We start from the raw sequence: 21,174 nt of genomic DNA, 5'->3' as shown, positions 1-21,174 counted from the left end.
GCACTGTTATTAACCTTGGGTCTTGACATTTGGGCAGTTTTTCTTTTGGCAAGAAACAAACATCAAAATGTTGCTGTAGACTATGTGCACTAGGGGTGGGTTTTTATAATCGATTCATCGATTAAAATCGATTCTGGCTTGGATAACGTAAAATCGATTCATTAAAATCCTGAATCGATTTTTTAATATAAATTTATTTTGCCCGAAATGCCAGAATCTCTGGTGACATCTCACAAAATTTCAAGAACCACCAAACAGCTAAGACAGTAAATGAGAGCAGGTACACGGATTCTGCACAAAGACAAAACCCGCAGATCAGAATCAGTGAGATGTCGCCTTTCTCACGCTCGGGGCTGAAAGCCGACAGCTCGCTGATTCTGATCTGTCGGCGGTCCGCGCTTTGTGTTCACGCCCTTTATGCGCCGATTCTAAAGCTGTTAGTTTGATGTCTCTCCAAACAATATTGACCGAACCAGCAGCAAAAGAAGATCCAAACTACGCTTCACATAAACATCGTCATGAATTCACTCTGACTTTTCCTGTTTTGCTTCCACCGCGATGCACAGCTCTCTCTCTCTCTCTCTCTCCCTCTCTCTCTCCCTCCCTCTCTCTGTCTCTCTCTGTCTGTCTGTTTTCTTCATTATTCGCTTGCTTGTTACGCACAAGTCTACTGTTGTTTACAGCGCTGTCGGCCGCTGTTTTTTTCCCTTTTACTTACTTCCGAAAAGAAAACCTAATTTCTGCTGTTCAATACTGAACAAATTTAAACTTTTTAAAATTATTCAAAATGCAAAACGCCGTGTCTCTAATAAAACCGCTGTAACTTCAGAGGTAATGTTCATATGTTGATTAATGGTTTTCTTTCGTTTTTGATGTACTGCAGAATATTTTTATAAAATCCCAGGCCAGGAAAATCACCTTCATGTTTTTCTGTGTTTTATCTTCAGCTACTTTGACACAAAGGCATCTGCTGTGATGCTCACACCTGTGATAAAGTCTTGCGTGTGTCAGCTTCCTTTTTATTGATACAAAAATATGTAAATGTACTGATCTGAATTATAATATTTCTGACTGTCAAAATTTCCCAGATTTAAATCGAATCGAATCGTGGATCGAATCGATTCGGGACCTTGTGAATCGGAATTGAATCGATTCTAGAAATCAGTGACGATACCCAGCCCTAATGTGCACACATACAATTGGGATGTGTAGCAATGACACCCTGTGGCGGGGAAGTTAATTACAGTCACATGCCTGGCTGCTCTTTCATCTACAGGTGCGCAGCACCAAATGTGACTAGGGATTCCAATGCTTACTATGCACTGAACATTTCCTCATTGCATCATGTATATGTAACATGCAGCGTCCGCATGTTACTTTGCTTCTAAGATGACCACAAGGGGGCAGTATATAGCAGTGTGCAACACGCTTTGAACAAAGTCACTTTAACTGGAACTGAACAAAAGCTGAATTTGCGTGCAGTGGTATTTGCCTGCAAATAGAGCTTGCATCGTTGTCTGTATATGTCATCATCATCATTCATTTGATCAACAATAAAGTCACCGAGGTATTTCACCTTTTTATGAACCCCAATATTATTTTGGGACAGTTAAACACAGAGAAATCTAGCTGTTTATCCTGCTTGGTTCTACATATCAAAATAGCACTTTTAATAGCATTGTACTTTATATCATAATGCAGACCATATTCAGTACAGATATTAAGCTCATGTAATCCAGCACTACTGGGACTAAAAACAACCAGGCCATCTGCATACATAAGATGATTTATCCATGTTTTACCTAATATACGCCCAGTGTTACAGGCTCTCAGCTACATGGAGAAATCATCAACATATAAATTAATTAAAATTGGAGACAAAATCCCACCCTGTCTGACACCATTGGGTAAACTGGACTGGGTTGTTTACCCAGTCCAGTTTATTATCTGTGCTTAGTCCAAGGTATTTATAGTCCTCCAAAATGCGTACCCCCAGTCCACAGCGATAAGGTGAAAAAAAGCTTTCTCAACCCACATGTTTGAGAGAAAACAATTTGAAACACACTAACACGCTACTAATAAGTAAAAGACAAAAAACTAAGAACAAAAGTTTAAAGAATAGAGGGAAAAAAGGTAATAACTGAAACAGGCTGCCTTCCAGTTGGCACATGTGCATGAGATTTTGTGATTTACCTTAATCACAGATAATAACGACAGAAATTACAGTATAGAATAAGTGTTCTTGATTGGATCTATATTCACTGATGTGACTGATCGCACAGTCACATCAGTTCATACCTGCTTTTGCAGCAATGGCGAAACATGCAAGGTTACAAAAGTTGATAGCTGCGTGACCCGCTGAAATGATTTCAAAGTGCAGCTTGTGCCAGTAGTCATCATTTTCGACTTGGATTTCATTAACTCTTCTGGCACACTATGGTAATTTCTTGTGAAGCACTTGTTGTTTATGTTGAAAGATGCTATAGAAATAAAAATGTGCATACTTTTACTTTACTTGCTCACCTTCTCTAACCTTCACATTTGTCTCCGCTATCGGCAGTTATGTAATGATGATGCCTTTCAAGCGTCAGGCTCTGGTGGAATTTGACAGCGTGGAGAGTGCTGAGCGCTGCGTGTCATTCGGAACCCGTGACGCTGTCTACGTCGCTGAGCAGCAGGCTTTTTTTAACTTCTCTACCAGCCAGAGAATCACCAGACCCACCAACACAGACGACCCCTCCAGTGGAAACAAAGTCCTCCTGTTGTCCATACAGAACCCTGTGTATCCCATTTCCACTGTAAGTCCTTTACCCCACCTAAGACTCTTGCCATATCTTCAACTTGTGTTAGAAAAGAAACTTTTTGCTATCTGAGCTAAAACTCTTTAACCAGGTCTCTTTTTACCCTTCAAGGACGCCTGCTCCTGCGTTAATAATGATTACAGTCATTGTACATTACTTAAAATGTTTGCCTCAGGAATACAGATACAGAGATACAAGCTTACATTGTCAGACATCTATTATTAACAAACTCTCTGTGCCTTTGCTCTGTGTATACATTCTTTATCTGTGTATACATCCTCAACAATATCTTTGTAATTTAGATTAGTGCTAATGTCTCACTGCTTATTTGTAAAATAATGTAAGCTTTTAACTTTTAGTCAAAATTAGCTCATAAATGTAAAGGTTTTAAGCGTTAAAGCCCATTTTCCATTTCTGTTTTCTTAAGTCCATTTTCTTGGTGACCAGTAGGTACGTTGCAGTTTTTACAGTGTGGTCTCTGTCTTTCTCTCAGGATGTGTTGTACACTGTGTGCAACCCAGTTGGTAACGTCCTACGTATTGTCATCTTCAAACGCAACGGCATCCAGGCCATGGTTGAATATCCTGACTGTGTGTGTGTGTGTATGTGTGTGTGTGCGCACACAATTGCATGTGTGCTTGGGGTATATCACAGATTAGCAGAGAAATGCCAACATGCGTTTTCATTTTTCTAAGCTCCAGTTCAGAGCTTAATAGACTCGTTTGGATACAAAATAATGAACACAGGATGGTAGAAGAGGATTATAGCTAACTGGATGTGTTTTGTTGATGCCAGATCAAAGTTCACTTCATTAAACCTGACAGTGCATCATCCTGAGGGCTGTGGTAGTCTTGTTTTTCTCTGCTGATCCTGATGAGTCAACCTTAACAAGCTTGTTAACATTTGAGTCAGTAAAGGATGCTCAGAAGGCCAAACTGGCTCTGAATGGAGCTGACATCTATGCTGGCTGCTGCACACTCAAGATTGAATACGCTCGGGTAAACACATGCACATACACTCACACAGTCATGCCCATGCACATGAACACACATCTAAAAAGAGGTGCTGTGCTCTGTTGCCCCTTGCAGCCCAACAGACTGAACGTCATCTGCAACAACAACACCAGCTGGGATTACACCAAACCCTTCCTCCTGCACCGAGGTAGCGTTCCCTCTTTTAATCTCTGATCAATGAAAGCACTTTAAGCATATTCTTTAAAGTTTACTTCGAGGCAGTCCGAAAGTCTTTTTCCATGGCCACTCAGAACTCCTCCCACACCTGAGTTTTTGCTTCAGCCACTGCCCGAGCCACTTCACGCTTGGACTGTCAGTACATATCAGCTACCTCTGAAGCCACACAGGCTAACCAAGCCTGATAGGACTCCTTCTTAGCCTTGTGGCTCCCTTCACCTCTGGTGTCCACCATTTGGTTTGGGGGTTAACCAACGACAGGCACCAACCACCTTGCGGCTGCAGCTCAGTGCAGCGGCTTCGGTAATGGAAGTGCTGAACATGGTCCATTCGGACTCAATGTCCGCAGTCTCTCTCGGAATGCTGGTGAAGCTCTGCCGGAGGTGTGCGTTGTAAATCTCACAGACTGGGGCCTCTGCCAGACATTCCCAGCACACCCTCACTATACGTTTAGGTGCACCAGGTCTGTCCAGCGTTCTCCCCCGCCACCTCATCCAACTCACCACCTGGTGCTGAATTTGATTAGGTTGAGGAGTTTAAGTATCTCGGGGTCTTGTTCATAAGTGAGTTGGGAGAAGAGAGCGGGAGATCGACAGACAGATTGGTGCTGCGGCTGCAGGGATGCGGACAGTGTACCGTTCCATCATGGAGAAGAGAGAGCTGAGTGTAAAAGCAAAGCTCTCAATTGACTGCTTGATCTACGTCCCTACCCTCACCTATGGTCACAAGCTGTAGGTAGTAGAGATGGCACGATACCACTTTTTTATGTCCGATACCGATATCATAAATTTGAATATCTGCCGATACCGATATGAATCCGATACAGTGTTTTTTAATCAACAAAACTGTTTTTTTAAATATCTTGCTGCATTTTGTATAAGTTCATACTCAAGTTTAAAACAACAACTACACTAAAGCTATTCTGTTATACCTGTATGCAAAAAAAAATATTTCATAGTTCAGCAATACTGATCAATCTAATAAACTTAAACCTACACCATCCTCCCTATTCTGGTATTTTAAAGAGTACTTAGCATAAATATTAAGCAACCTAACTAATAGGGTTCCAACTCCCAGCAACAACAAAAATAAATAAATAAAAAATAGGGAACCGCCCCTCACGCTCCACCTCATGATGCTTAATCGACGTAATCAACCTTAATTTGATGCAGTGTGAAAAAAAATGCACAGAAATCAATTATTTTTCAAGAAATATTAAATAGATTCAACATCTTTCTTCAACAAAATTGCAGACTGCACAGATGGTACCTTCCCAAAGGAAAAAGTACTATAGCTTACTAGGGTATATATATTAGACTTAATAGTCACTATATACAGTAATTGACTTCTATTCATTTTACATCAAATTAAAACTTTGGGTGTCAGATAATTATTTATTAAAAGCTAGACATTTTAAATGAGAATAAAAAAGAAAAGTATGTCTTTGTGCCCCCTTTTCCCTGTTAATGCCCTATCGGCCCCCCTGGCTAAACTTTGCTAGATCCGCCCCTGCACAGTTACCAGCGTCAGCTACGTAGAAAAAGATCCTCGAGTAGAAAGTAATATTAAATAAATTCTAACAACAGCTGATCAAGCTTAAACGTGCTGCTGTTGTTCAGCTGCTGGTTTCCTCTTTCTGGTGCAAAGTGGGCCAAAAGCAAACTAGAGACACGACTCGCAACAGAAAAGCCGATCAGCTGATCGTTAAGCAGTTTCATGATTGAAGTAGCAGCAAGAAGAGGCAGTCGCTCCATATATCGTTTGTTAAGCTTAACGCAGGAATGCTTTACAAACATTCAGAGATGGACTTACACACTTGCTTTACTTCTCTCGGGGATAACTTTGTCAGAGATGAAATGCCGGGTTGCTAGCGAAGCTCCACATGCTATCCAGACCACCAACAGGTCCCGCATGCCACAGCCGCTCTATCACGTGATGCATACTGCTCCGACGTGCTAACGTTCTGAGGCGAGTTACGGCGTGTTGCAAGTTTTGTGAGGTGTTTTCGTGATATTTAATGGATCGGATTACATTTTTTATTTTTCTCCGATATCCGATCCAGTAATTTAGGTCAGTATCGGACCGATACCGATACGTAATATCGGATCGGTCCATCTCTAGTAGGTAGTGACCGAAAGAACAAGATCGCGGATACAAGCGGCAGAAATGGGCTTCCTCAGAAGGGTGGCTGGCCTTTCCCTTAGAGATAGGTTCAGAAGTTCTGCCAGAGGGGCTCAGAGTAGAGCCGCTGTTCCTTACATTGAAAGGAGCCAGCTGAGGTGGTTCGGGCATCTGACAAGGATGCCTCCTAGGCGCCTTCTGTGCGAGGTTTTCCGGGCATGTCCCACTGGGAGGAGGCCCCAGGGCAGACCCAGGACATGCTGGAGAGATTATATCTCTCGGCTGGCCTGGGAGTTCCACCGGACAAGCTGGAGGAAGTGGCTGTGGAGAGGGACGTCTGGGCTTCTCTGCTTAGGCTGCTGTCCCCACGATCCGGCCCGGATAAGCGGAAGAAGATGGATGGTTCACGTCAAGTAAAATTAATATGTTGACATTTTACTTATTCCTTCTAGTGAACATTATTATCTTCTTTTTACACAGCAGGAATGTGTCTTATAAAGCACAATACATTTTGTTTGCAATCTGAGTAAATATAAACAGAGTAAATTTACTCCAGTTCAGTTGGAAAACCTCAGGAGGAGCTTGGAAATGTCAATGCACTAAGATGACATTAAAAGGACAAAAGACTGATAAGGTGTGTCCCAATTAAAGGGCTGCATCCTCAAAGAACCCAGCCTATGTAAACCGTGAAGGCTGGGTCATTTGAGGATTTGGTGTATGCGATTTTTTTGGTTTCTTAAGTATCTGAGGATGAGAGCGCACAAGACCATGAAAACGTGACTGTTAATTTTAAGATTAGCTAGTAAGTAGCAGCTAATGTTCATGGGACTAGTGTCATCTTACTTTGCAAATATAATATGCATAAAGATAAAATTCTTGTATTAATAAATTAGATTTAAAATTCTCATTAGTGAAATTTAGCTCAGTTTTAAATACTGAACTTCAGCAAGGATTCAAGTTGCATTTATTTCTATTTCTATATCACTTCATATCTTCATCTCAAAGACAAGTGTATAAGGCTGTTTTGGACATGAGACAAATATTGTTCTTTTACTATATTGGCACTACTGCGTTTGTCTGAAGGCTTACTTATATTGGTAAAAAGAAAAGTCAAAATGAAGAGTAGACTGATATACTAAATATTCCTTTATTGGGTGAGGAAATCATGCCATATCTTAACCGTTTTAAGTCATATAGAATAGATGTGATGTAATGCTGTAATGCAAACACAGCAGTACTATTAGTACTAAAATACTCCATGTTTCAAATAACTAAAGAAAAGAAATATTGACATCTATTTTCAGCTACATTCTGGTGCTTATAGGTTTCTGAATATAAAACTTTTCACTGCTTTTCATCATTTTTACTTGGAGGTACATACGTTGTGCTTTAGATTCAGAGAGAGAAAAAAATCAGGGGAAACGGCTGGATACACAAAATGGTGACAGACTCAAGTGGTATGAACCACTACAAAAATAACATAAGAGCAGTAGTTTCTCCACATTTACTTTTTGTCTTATTAGGGGTATTAAATAAGTTGAGATCCCATTTGGCACACTAGCACACTGAGTCTATTTGGCTCAACAGCACCAAGAAGAGGCAGCAAAATAACCAAGTTACCATTAACATTAGTGCAATGAATCCTGAATCCTGCTTGTACCGGGACTTAAGTAATATTTAGGACTGAAAACCAGGCAGCATTCACTAATTTCGTTCCTTTAAATTCAGATAAAACTGAAGGTATATTGTACTTGGCCTTACAAGTATGTTATCTAACTAGTATGCTATCTAACCTCTAGATGGCGTTACCCTGTCCTCCAGTAACACTCTGATGAATCTTGAAAATTGTTTTTGACCAGAGGATATGTTCTTCAGTGTGCATATTAAACAAAAATGTAGGACAGTTTTCTTTCATTTGTACAATATCTCTAAAATTAGAAACATCCTTTCTCAGAGTGACACTGAAAAACTAGTTCATGTATTTATTACTTCTAGGCTGGACTACTCTAATTCATTATTATCCAACTGCGCTTAAGACTCTCTGAAAAGCCTTCAGTGGATCCAAAATGCTGCAGCAAGAGTACTGACAGGTGCCAGAAAGAGATAACATATTCTTTCTCTCATACTTCCTTCTCTTCACTGGCTCCCTCTTTGAACTGCAATCAAACTTAAAATCCTTGTCCTCACATACAAGTTCTTGAATAATCTGGCCCTATCTTATCTTAAAGACCTAATAGTACTGTATCACCCCATTTGAGCACTTTGTTTGTTTGTTACAGAGCGGGGGAAGGGGAGACAACGTCATGCCATATTGGGAGAGCATCCATCTAACGGAGGTGGTACTGTCTGTCTTCATCCCTCCCTGTCTAGCTGCCAATATGTTATCTCTTCCACTTGTTCCACTGCAATTACTGTGAGTCCACTGTACCACATAATATCCCCTGAGTATCTGTGCGTATCTTTGCAGGTACACACTGGCCCCTCTTGCCTCTACCTGCTAAAAGCCAGAACTGGAGGTACAGCGAGGAGGTGCAGGAGAGGATCTCTTACCCGCTACTCCAGAAGACCTCCCCCACATTCTCTTCCTCTTTCCTTGGCAAAAGCATTACTAGCTCTGTCACCATGGTGAGCGGTCTCCATCCTGTTAAGATGAACTGCAGCCGTATTTTCAACCTCTTCTGTCTCTACGGCAATGTCGAGAAGGTGTGTAAGGATCCTCTCTGACTTTTAGAGGTCATGTTGATATGAAAATACATATATTGTACAATAGTTCCTATAATTTTCTTTTAATAAATCTTAATCATAACTTATGTTCTAGGTATGTATGATTTAGTTTATTTTTACAGTGCTCAAAAAAAGAAAACATCAGATCTCAATGGAAAAAAATAATTCTGGATAGCTATACTAAAACAAAAGGATGCCACATCATTGGATGGAAATGAAAATTAGCAGCTTACAGAATGAAAATGTGAAAAAAGATGCAGCACACTAGTCCATTTTGTAGCAACTCAAAATGGCACTCAGTAGTTTGTATGACCCCCATGTGCTTGTATACATGCCTGACAATGTTGGAGCATTCTCCTAAAGAGACAATGGATGTTGTCCTGGGGAATCTCCTCCCACGTTTGGACCAGGACATCATTGAGCTTCTGAACAGTCTGAGGTGCAACCTGGGACGTGTCAAATGGACCAAAACATAATGCCACAGAGGTGTCCTTTAGGAACTCCCTGTTTACTCTGGCCATATGAGAGCAGGCATTGTTTTGAACCAAGACCAACCTACGACCCATACTCCAGTGTAGGGTCCAACAATGGGTGAAGGATTTAATTTCAATACCTATGGATAGTCAGGGTGCCTTTGCCTAGACTGTAGAGATCAAATGCAAGTTGGGTTCCTCAGTGCCAGGCAGTGAACACAGGGCCAGTTCGAACTTAATAAAAAAAGAAAAAACAAACAAGCCAAATCTCATGGACCATCATCAATCTGTATTAACTTCTCATGTATGCCTTAGCCATGCATGTATTAATTCATTCATTCATTAAAGAGGTGTTCCCCCAGATGGTGTACTGAGAAATAAGGTATGCATTCAAATTTTTTTTACAGCCACAGATTAGCTGTCTACGAAGTTCATTTACTGTATTGGTGGCACTTTATAAAAATGTCCCACTATTAAGCATTAGTACGGTATTAGAAAGTCCTTAAGTCATCATGTACATATTTCTTTACACCTCCTCAGTATGTCATTTATAAATGTACATATGTTTATCCATCTGTTACTGTTACACCATGTACTACTGTCACTGCTATACTCACTGCTCACTATGTACAGCTATCACTGCAACAGCATCATTGCTGTTTATAATCACAATCATATTTATTATCATTATCATAATAATATCTGCATTCATAAATGGTTTGCTAAGGAGGAATGGTGCTCTGTAATTGTATGAATTAGTAAGGCAGTTAAAATGGAAATGGACTACTTTAAAAAAAAAAAAAAGAGCAACTGACCTGCCATTTAAAGAAAAGCGAGTAGCTTCTATCTTAAAAGGTCTTTTGCAGAGTTGGCAAAAGTACAGACATTCTGTACTATGCAAATACTACTGTTAAAAACTACTCGAGTAAAAGTTGAAGTACTGATTTCTTACACGTCTTCAACAACACTAATTAGCCTGCAGTTTGTAGCTATCCACTTCACTGTGCTTCTCCTTCAAGCTGCATCCACTGTTTGTTTGGGTGGGTGATTTGGGCATCAATAGCATGTAATTTCAAGCCTGCGCTAATCAACATCTCATCTCTCCTGTGACCCATGGCTTTTTATATTCAGAGCAAGTGAATATATTTTAGTTTCAATATTAATGATTTAAAAAATTGCAGTAGAGAGAGTAGGGGCAGGGTTAAGGGGATGGTGACACTCATGCAAAATAAATAAATACTGCAGTTATCGGCAGCTACCATGCTGCAAAATGGTAGCTCTTCAGCTAAAGAAAATATCTTCTGTGTTTGCAGGTGAAGTTCATGAAAAGCATTCCAGGCACAGCATTGGTAGAGATGGGTGATGAGTATGCTGTGGACCGAGCTGTGACTCACCTAAATGGTATCAAAGTATTTGGCAAGAAATTCAACGTCTGGTAAGCACTAAATATGCATGCTTCAGACTTGAAGACACTTGGGGTTTGTGGTAGGGAGTCTGATGTAGTCTATCCGGTCGTTAAGTGATGACGTGACGAATCCTACTTCCGGGCCTAAAGTAGTCTGCGTTTAATATGGCTTTTGTGTTGTTAACATGTTTAATGTTTTGTATTTTCTTCTATTTAATCTCAAAAAACTCCTAAAACAGTCAGTGATCCCTGTTGACCTCCCTCGGCTTTTATTACCGCTAATCATTTATTTAAGCTCAGTTTTTAAAACCTTACGATGTAACTACAGCCCAGCCCATGCAGCAGTATATGAATGACTAACCTCGTATTGTGGATGGATTATCTCAGTTGTTCTCCTGGCTGAAGTTTGGTCCTTTTACAGCATCCTGCCATGCGTTTACATTTGTTCCTGACCACCGAGAACACTCACGTTAACTTTTATCGAGTGGAAAAAAAGTTAGCTTGTTTATATTAGGCTAACATAGCTGTGTCGCTAGCGGTCACGTAACACATCATTATATACCAGCTAGTATATCTTCTTCATTTATGTTGGAAGTGATAACAGAGCTGTACGTTTTAATTTGTTTCCAAAACCCCGCAGTCAGGACCAGTGTTGGTCAAGTTACTTGAAAAAAGTAATCAGTAACTAATTACTGATTACTCCCCAAAAAAGTAATCCCGTTACTTTACTGATTACTTATTTTCAAAAGTAATTCATTACATAGTTACTTAGTTACTTTTTAAAAACACGATTTACAACCTGAATAGGTAATAAAGCGATAGATCTTTCAGCCCAATTCTACTTTTTCTACATAATCCATCATACAAAATGTAATCAAATGGAAAAGTCCCTTTTTAAAACTTGTTTTATTAGTTTTAATCTTTTAACTTCATGCATCAAGCAAAAAAAATTTTGTGTTTAAACTAGAGCTGGGCGATAGAACGATAACGATATGTATCGCGATATAACTTTTACTCGATAGAGAAATTAAGCTATCGCGATAGACCTCGCCGCTCTTGTCCTCTTAAAAAAAAAAAAAAAAAAAAAAAAAGGTCAGCCAATCCAAATTAAGCAGCGCAGAGCCGAACCAATCACAGCCGCAGCGTCACGTCGCGTGACTTGTTACGTACAGCACAAGTGCCAAGCCGCACGTGTGTTTGTTTGGGAAACAGCCAGCGGGTAATGGAGCCAGCGCGTAATGGAGGGAAATGAGTGTGCCGACTAGAAAAATCAACCGAGCGTGACCGAAGAGAAAACAGATGATGGTTCCAATGCCGGAGAGATTGTCGAACGGAAGAGCCAAAGAAGTTCCGTAGTGGGAAGGTATTTCGGCTATTTCAAGTCTGACAAAAACAGAGTAGCGTGCACTGTAAATGTGCCGAAAGCAAGTCTGGAAATACAATAAACTGGTGCATGCGTCACACTGTGCGCCACGTTATTGTTTCGGTGAAATGAATTTCTACAATACTGTTACTGTTAATTCTACTCTCTGCAGTGTTTAAATGCTTACATATACACACAGTTACTGTCCCTCCACACATACGACTCGGTTCTGCTTCTATGCCCCAGCTTTGTTTACTTTTTCCCACCGAGGCTTCTAGACTTCTGATTGGCCAACATTTCTGCACGGTTAGGAATCTAGCGCCACCTGCTGCTTTGGCATGTTCATAGCAGCGTTTTCCTTCATTTCTGCCTTTATGTGTGGACGGGATTATTTTTTAAAACGAAAACGGAAAATCTCCGTTTTCAAAAATACCCGTGTACGTGTGGACGTAGCCTCAGTCTCTGACTGGAAGCGCTAATTCGTCATTCGGCTTTTGTCAGACTAAAGTAACTGTTAAAACTGTTTGAAAAGCTAAGCTATACAACAAGGAGAGATTGAGAATTTCCTTTTAGTTCTCAGTATTTAGTATTTATTTATTTATTGTCATTGTCAAGAACAATGAAATTGCGTTTGGGGCTTCCATACAACCCAAAAAAAAAGAAGAAAATAATAAATACCCCTTAAAACCCAAGTGTACATATTTAACCCAGTGTGACTCCAATGCAATAAGACAATCCTTAGCAATAATGTTCGTAGAAATTCAGACAAAGACCTGAGAAACATGACAAAATACAACAATGCAACCCATTCAATTCAGTTTATTTGATATTGACAAAGGTTAGTCAGTTTTGTCTGTTCTTCTGTAAAACAAACTAAGATTTATTTTTAGAATTAATATTTTGTTTCTAAGTGGAATTGACAATTTAGTCTGTTTCGTTTGTTCTATTTTGAAACTTAAACGCTTTAGCGGCTGCCTTTTGTGTAGTTTGCAATATTTGCCTTTATTTATCTGAAAAAGTCTCATGTTCCTTAAGTACATCTACCCTGTTGAACTTATTATGGGAAATAAATATTTAAATAAAAACAAGCTGCTGATTATTTCACATTTTACTTGTGAGCAACGGCACATTTAAATCTTACAAATATAGTTATTTGGCTTATATCGTGATAGATATCGTTATCGCCTGAAATGAAAAGAACATATCGTGATATGAAAAAATCTCATATCGCCCAGCTCTAGTTTAAACTCACTCTTTCAAATAGATGCAAGTAAAACACAGCAGAAAATAAATAAAGTCAAAGACTAGCGGTCCTTTTGCTCTATTTTCACCTGTATAGCAGGAGTGGGGTAGGCGGAGGTGTGCTCTGGTGCAGGTGTGCCGCAGCGGTCAGTTGAAGAATCCGTGAGTTTCTCTGTGAATTTCCCATTACGTTGTAGCGCACTCGGTGCTCACTTGGAAGTTTAGGGTTTTTTTTGCTGTAAATAGAAGTTTTCTTCCCACGCACAACGGACACTAATGTTTTTGTCACTTTTTATGGAATCAAACTTAAAGTAAGGTCAGTACTTCCACGCTTTAAACGCTGCACGCTCATACTCTCTCCCGCACTCGATATTGTTGATCTGCACACAGCTGTTGTCACGAACGACGCACTTGCTTACGTCACTGTCATGAGACATTCTCGCAAAAAAGTCACGGTTTTAGTAACGCAGTAACGCAGCGTTCCTACGGCAAAGTAACGGTAATCTAATTACCGTTTTTGCAATAGTAATCCCTTTTTCTACTCGTTACTTGAAAAAAGTAATTGGATTACATATCCTGTAATCATCTCATGTCCTGCCCATCTCTGGTCAGGACATGCTATATTGTATTTAGATAGAAGCTAGCGAGCTAACTCCCTGCTAACTTCTAACTCCGTTAAATGTCATAAATTCCGTTTTCATGGATGCCTGGATGTTAAACTCAATTGTTACACCTGGTAGAGCAGAACGCTGATCATTTTTATTAAAGATGAAAGACTTTAGACAGTTTTTCAACTCTCAGTAATGTCACAGTGATCGTTTGATATATGGACCTGCAGCGGAGTTTAGGCCCAGACACGGCTAGTGACGTCAGACTTAACGACCGGATAACAAAATATCTTAACTGCTACCTAAAAGTACATGATGCTGACATTGGCTCTAGTGATATTCATGTCATGATCATAGGTCAAAACTGAGAAGAAACGTGCATGTTTAAATAAAGGAAAGGAACACATTTTTTTTTAAGACCTGATATCGAAGAACTCTCCAAGGACTGAAAATTCCTACAAGCTGTCACTTGTATTTTACATAAATAACAGCAGTTAGCCTCTATTTTTTTTTTATAAAATATGTTGGGCTGTTCCAGCCTTTGCAAATTTGTAGAAATACTGCATTATTGTATTTTTTCATTACTTCAGTCAGTGACTATCTGCCCAGAACTTAAAGGAGATCCATTTTATCCATTACCTGAAACAAGCCACTTGAGTTCACTTTTTTAATGTTAAGCCAACTCTCTTCTGATTGGTAAGGTATCCCCCCTCCATGAAATCATACTGTACAGAAAGTAGAAAAAGCCTTAACAAGCAGACTGACGCATAGGATTTTGGCTCACACTGATAACATGTCCTTACAATACTTTGTCTATCACACATCCCTTTATCTGACCCTGCTCAGTGTGTCCAAGCAACAGGCTGTGATTCCCAGTCAGGTCTTTGAGCTGGGTGACGGCACCTGCAGCTACCAGGACTTTAGTCTAACAAGGAACAACCGCTTCAGCAGTGCACAGAGCAGCAGGAACATCATCCAGCCACCCGCCACTGTGCTGCACTTCTACAATGCCCCACCAAACCTCAATCAACACCAGTTGCAAAAGGCAAGGCCACACCTGCATGAGACTTATTATTTCAATGGAGAAATGCTAGACTGAATGTCTACTCCAAGTGAGCTTTCTAAGTAGACAAGTATGCGCTCCACTGTGGCACGCCTTGAACTTTCTAAGTAGATCAAAGATAAGGAGTGGTATGTTGGTTGTTTGTTTGGAAGCATCTTTATTCACACATAGAAAGAAATGGGCTCAAGTTATTTTCTTTCTGCTCAGTGTACGTAACAGAATAGACAACAAATAATTACTATGGAATAAATAGATGGAATAGACTTGTTACTATATAAAATAAAATAAACAGTAAATTAAACTTTGTAAATGTTTTGATTTTACACACGGTACATCTTGACATTTTAAGGTGTCAATAAACCTAGTATACCATCATAATAACCTTGTTCAGGGAGATTTAATCTTCAAGTTACTCAGTTTTGCCTGTGGTCTTAAGATCACTACTGTAAACTTATTTTTAGCAGTGACAACCAACATTGAAAACCAACACTTTTTGTCAAGTTTTAGTTTGGTTTTATATTAACAAAAGAAAATGCAGGAATTGCTTTTAAAAATGCTTTTCTATCTTTCTTGCCAACAGCTCTGTACTGAATACAACATTTCAGCATTCTCTAAGTTCAAGGTTTTTGATGCCAAACGTAAGTTTAACCAATTAAGCAGCGATAATAACTCCTCAGGTCCAGGTATCAGGAGATATCATTCAGTGTGTACACGTGTGGTTTTTGTTGTTATAAACATTTCCGTCTTTCCCCCATCTTCCTCTTCCTCTAAGCAGCCAGCTCAAAGACTCTGTCTGGTCTGTTGGAGTTTGACAGTAAGACTGAAGCTGTGGAGGCTCTGACAGTCCTCAACCACCACCAGATCCGAATACCCAGTAAGTATTCAAATGATTCTCAGAACTGCTGACAGCAGGTTGCTGGCAGTCCCTGTGAAACCAGTTGCTAAAGACATGTTCTGATATTGCTTCAGAAAGTGAGAAAGAGGGTCCAAGACATGCAGAGGATGACTGAGTCAGACTTAAAGCAGAATGTTTATCGGCTGGTACCAATAATCAAGAAGAAACATAAATTCAAAAGGGTAAACTGAAAATTATTAACCACAAGGAAGATCACTAGAGTTACTAGGAAAACCACACTGTCAGTGTCCTGTGTCACACTCTGTTGTGACACAGGACAAGGGGAAAGAGGATGACAAGACACAGCTTATTATAGTAAAAAAAAAAAAAAAAAATATATATATATATATATATATATATATATATATATATATATATATATATATATATATATATATTAGGGGTGCAACGATACACAAAATTCACGGTTCGGTTCGGTTCGATACTTTGGTGTCACGGTTCGATATTTTTTCGATACAAAAAAAATGTTCATGCCTTTTTAATTTGTCATTTATTAAAATTATAAATATATATTTTAACTCAAAAGTACAGTTTTTAAATTTAACCCTAACCCTTGTGCGTGTTTTTTATTTTGACAGCGAATGCGCACCTGCGGACCACTTATGTGCAGCCCTGGTTATTTAGCTCGTCATATTGCAGCCACAGAAATTCTTTTGTCCATGAAACCATAAAGCTGCACTTTCTTTTTGCCTTATAGTCTGATTTGTCATAACTTCTCCGTTTTGTGGTAAGCTTTTCTTTGGCTGTCACTTCTTCACCCTGACCTGTCTTATTTGGCTCAGCAGAACTAAAATATATATCTGTCTGTGAAGGTTCTCAGTCATCCAGGTCATCGTAGTCAAATATATATCCTGCTGCTTTTACACACGCACTCACATAAGCTCAGCGATTCTCTGCGCGATCAACCTCTCACATGTTTAAGCTTGCTGTGGGAGATTTCACTTGTCATGTTTGCATAGTAAGCTAACAATTAATAAGACGATGTCAGAGGAATTGGTGCACAAATTATCATCACTCACAGATCAGTGCTGTCGCTCTCTATACACAGTTCGCACGATTGCAAAGTGAAAGCAAAAAAACAAGCGCAAATTCAAACGCGACTTCAATATGTCACATATTGACAGTGGCTCACCGATGCCAATGACATAATTACCCAGCTACATTTCTGAAAGAATGCAAAAGCATTGACATATATTTTTCCTTCCTACAATAGCCCGACGGGCAGGGTAGAGATAGATTTTGGTAGCCCGACTGAAAAAAATCGCTAGCTCCAGGACGTCGGGCTAGCGATATTGCAAGCCCTGTATCTGATTGAGGAATCACTCATCTTTGGAAAAAATAGTTTATTACAGAGAAATGGCTCTTTCCAAAATAAAAGCTATACTATCCGCTTCTTCTGGGCTATATTCTCAGCAGCATAAGGAGAATCATGTGCTAACAGCTGTCTAAATGACTCGGCTAAAGTTAGTAGCATGCTTGTTGTTTTTGTCTTTGCACTAGGATGATGTCGGCGTAAATGTGCAGTCATATTCGTTGTGTTCCCACTAGTGCTTTCAGGTTAATCTCGTTGAAATGACGTTAACGCCACAACACGGCAAATCTCCGTTAACGAGCTACCGCCGATCGCCCCGTGCATGGGGCTAGACGGCCAACACGTTAACGAGCTAACTGCGCTAACACACTAGTTCCCACCCATGTAATTGAGCATTGCATGGCACATCCAACATACTGTTTTACTTTAGTCCATGACTCGCTTACCTTCAGGGTCATACGTCACATGAAAACCAAAATAATTCCAAACGCCAGATCTGAATGAGGGTGGGGGAGGGTGGGGGAGGTGCCCTGCGCTCTTCCTTCTGTCTATGCTGTCTGTGTGGAGCGCTCAGTGGATCTGCGCTCGACAGTGCAGCCTAGGCGGAGTAGTCGAACGCAGATTCACTGAGCGCTCAACACAGACAGCATCGTCAGAAGGAAAGTTGATAAAATAAATTACAAATGTTGTATTGTTCGATACATATGCGTACCGAACCGAAAGCACTGTATCGAACGGTTCAATATCGATACGAATATCGTTGCACCCCTAATACATATATATATATATATATATGTATATATATATATATATATATATATATATATATATATATATATATATATATATATATATATATACACATACATATAATATAAAATAATTACTGAAATAGGATAATTACAACAATCAGAATTAATTATTTTGTCTTCAAGTTAGAAAAAATAGATAAGACAAATTAAGACTAGTTACCTAGAACGAAGGATGACGTTAACAGACAAGATGAATGGGTTTCAAGGTCCTAATCACTCTAACATAAGGTATAATGTTTTGTTCAGTTCCCCTTTCTTTCAGCATGGTCAGTGCAGAGTGCAGCCTCTCATATGAGATTGGACAAGCAACAGCTTGTGTTCACTATTATATGAGGCTTTACATAGGTTGGGTAAAAAAAATTAAGTAAAGAAATTAGAACGCCATCAAACAGATAAGCATTATTCAAACTTCAGGACAAAGTGTCTCATATGTTTGTGATGTTAAACTGAATGTCAGGAGTGGTCTTTCACAATAAAGTCAACATCTTTTCTCCAACCTGCAGATAGCTCCAGCCCTTTCACCCTGAAGCTCTGCTTCTCCACCTCCTCCCATCTGTGACCCAGAAACAAGATGGCCCGGACAAACTGGAAAAGAGTTTATTTGTTCCTTGAAACAATTCTACTTTTTCAATGGATGATTGCTGTGTGGTCAATGTAGAAAAAAAGATTTTAGCAATAAACTAAATAAGTGACACTCTTGAAAATTAGATAATCGAGCCAGACTTTTCTTTGTTAACATTTGTTAATATTTCATCTCATAGTTTCGGTGTAATTTGTTTGAATGTAAAGTGTTTGAATTAGTTAAATTCCTTACAGGGGCTTAAAATGGAGTACACTAGGAAAAATCTAATGGGAAGCAATTAGAAACATTTGTCTTAGTTCTGTGTTCAGTCCAAAGACAAATGATGATAACAACCTTGTTTTATTTGTGTAATTAAAGAGAAAATATAGAGAGCTTATATCATTATTAAAGCCCACCTGCATCAAACTTTTGCCTCAACTTAAAAATATGAAAAAAGCCTTTTAATAAACTTATATTAAATCAAAAATACAGTTTGTTCCAAAACCACTAAACCACTGCTGAACTCATTTGGTAGTTCTTTAAAGCTAAACAGCAACTTCAACTAATAAATTCATGTCTGTTTAAAAAAACAAATATCTGCTTTTACTATTACTGTGAGCGCCCTGATGTTGTATTTACTCTTCCCATCATCAAAATGTAAATAATATTTTGTAAAGAAGGTGCTGGGTGTAACTGCTGTAAAGTACTGTGTGTTATGTTCACTATAAGTAAAACATTAACCCCAGGAACATTTATGCACTTTATGGTTGTTGATGAGTACTGCTCGCACTTCCAGTTGTTGGATTATATAGCATACCTTCTTTTTCCTGGATAATGTTGTCTAATGCTGCCTTCCAAACTTTTTGAATCAAACCTTAAATACACTGCTTAAACCAAACTAATTAATTTTTGCTGTGATGTATTTGTGTTATGAAAGGACGCTGAACAGCAACAGAGTTAATAAAACTATTGATTTCTGTTAACTAACAGAAATCAACCAGCAAGATAGAATCATTAAAAATGCGTTGAACATGAATTTTTATTTTGTTTCTACGTTCCTGCATCGTTTGAAACCAAAGACACCAAAGCAGGCAGAAGATTTAAAGATTGATGAACTAAGTTTTTAAAAAACCTAACCCACAATGTAAATACATACATAATTTTTGCTACATGTCTGGATCAGGCTAACTTTACCACTTAGCCAAATGTCTGATTTTTTTGTACATGTTAAAAAATAATATAACAGCAATGAAGAACACAATCAAAACAAAACATAGTGAAAACAAGATAATCATAATAAATAACATGTTGAAAAAGGACTAGGAAGAAGCATAAGCTTATTTAATCCCACTAATATTTCTACTAATAATCAATCCCTTTTTCTCCTTGTTTATGCCCTATCCTTTCATAAATCCTTCCAATTTGTTACATGGTTTTATTATCCCAATATACTGTTAAGAGTTATGCATATTTACAAATATTTAATACATACATGCTCATATATACATATATGTATACACACATATGTTTACACACACACACACACACACACACACACACGAATAGTGGGTGACAGCACCAGGTCCAAGCCTACATACTCCCTCTTCTTTGTGAAAAACATATTTTTGTGGCTCTAAAAAGAGCCACAAAAATAGTCATACTGGGATTTTGCTTCATCTTTTTACCCAGTCTTTTCCACAGGTATACTCCACATACAAGATGCAATAACTTTTTAAAACCGTACAGATAAAGGGATGTTTTACATTTATTTTCCTCCTCAGATTGTATTTTCCCATCCCTTTTAGAATATTGTCTGGAAGTAGGTTGGTTATTGCTTTAAACATAATTTTATAGAGCTGTTTTAAATCTTGTTATACTATGTATAATAACAAGAAAGGCTTTCAATTCAACTTGTGCAGTGTGAAAATGAACTAGATAAGTGAATTTTAGTATTTTGGATTTGTATTTACACTTATTTATGACAGGAGTTATTTCTTATTCTTCCCATGCTGTAAGGAACATTGAGTTAGGATTCCTATCAATCAGGCTTTAGATAGAGTCAACAGAGGCTCTGCAATTCTTTATGCCAGATTTGGTCCAACATTTACAAAATAACTGTTGAAGCTCTTGACTACATCAGCAGCATTGTCCTCTATGATGCCATTATCAATAAAATACTGAGGATAACTTTGTTGTGCAGAAATATGTTTAATAATAATATTCAATATACCCCATATTCCCTTAATATTGTGTTTGCTATTGTCCAGTATTTTCCTGTAATATTGGTCAATTTATTTTTCTATTTTTTTAATATTTTTTCTTTTTCTAATCTTTTGTCTTTTTGTTCTTTTTTTAAAATCTGTATAGAGTGTGCTTTTTTTTTTTTACACGCATTTTGTAAACCCTTAGTGGTTGAACTGAATATTTTTGCTTTCTGCTGTATCATATTGTTGAACATTCTGTTGGAAGCTGCTACGCAAGTAACCCCAGCGGAAGGGGTTACACGAATAGGATGAGGGCCCGATGGAATCTTTGAAACATTCAGATTGAAGGCGCAACAACTAGTAGCTCAGTGTTTCAAC

The 21,174-nt window shown here is 38.7% G+C and overlaps 1 protein-coding gene across 2 annotated transcripts in view; it reads left to right on the top strand.

The window, feature by feature from the left end:
• Positions 1-20,749, top strand: part of LOC147327108 (heterogeneous nuclear ribonucleoprotein L-like) — a 51,896-nt gene extending 31,147 nt beyond the window's left edge. The window contains exons 3-13 of one of the 2 annotated variants that reach the window (XM_086294723.1): positions 2,561-2,798; positions 3,295-3,382; positions 3,705-3,799; positions 3,890-3,962; positions 8,392-8,451; positions 8,580-8,815; positions 10,623-10,744; positions 14,774-14,972; positions 15,571-15,628; positions 15,766-15,864; positions 18,534-20,749. In XM_086294723.1, the coding sequence (XP_086150849.1) occupies positions 2,561-2,798; positions 3,295-3,382; positions 3,705-3,799; positions 3,890-3,962; positions 8,392-8,451; positions 8,580-8,815; positions 10,623-10,744; positions 14,774-14,972; positions 15,571-15,628; positions 15,766-15,864; positions 18,534-18,589 (1,324 nt within the window). In that variant the 3' untranslated portion in view covers positions 18,590-20,749. The remainder of the gene's footprint in view (positions 1-2,560; positions 2,799-3,294; positions 3,383-3,704; positions 3,800-3,889; positions 3,963-8,391; positions 8,452-8,579; positions 8,816-10,622; positions 10,745-14,773; positions 14,973-15,570; positions 15,629-15,765; positions 15,865-18,533) is intronic. The other variant, XM_086294724.1, reaches the window with a different exon arrangement.
• The last annotated feature ends 425 nt before the right edge of the window (positions 20,750-21,174 follow it).

The sequence above is a fragment of the Aulonocara sp. 'chitande type north' Nkhata Bay genome, linkage group LG6 (assembly GCF_057382095.1).
Source record: "Aulonocara sp. 'chitande type north' Nkhata Bay isolate Kocher_YH1m ecotype deep benthic linkage group LG6, A_spYH_male_GT1.1, whole genome shotgun sequence".
In the NCBI taxonomy this organism is placed as follows: Eukaryota; Metazoa; Chordata; class Actinopteri; order Cichliformes; family Cichlidae; genus Aulonocara; species Aulonocara sp. 'chitande type north' Nkhata Bay.
This window is presented reverse-complemented; position numbering and strand designations above follow the sequence as displayed.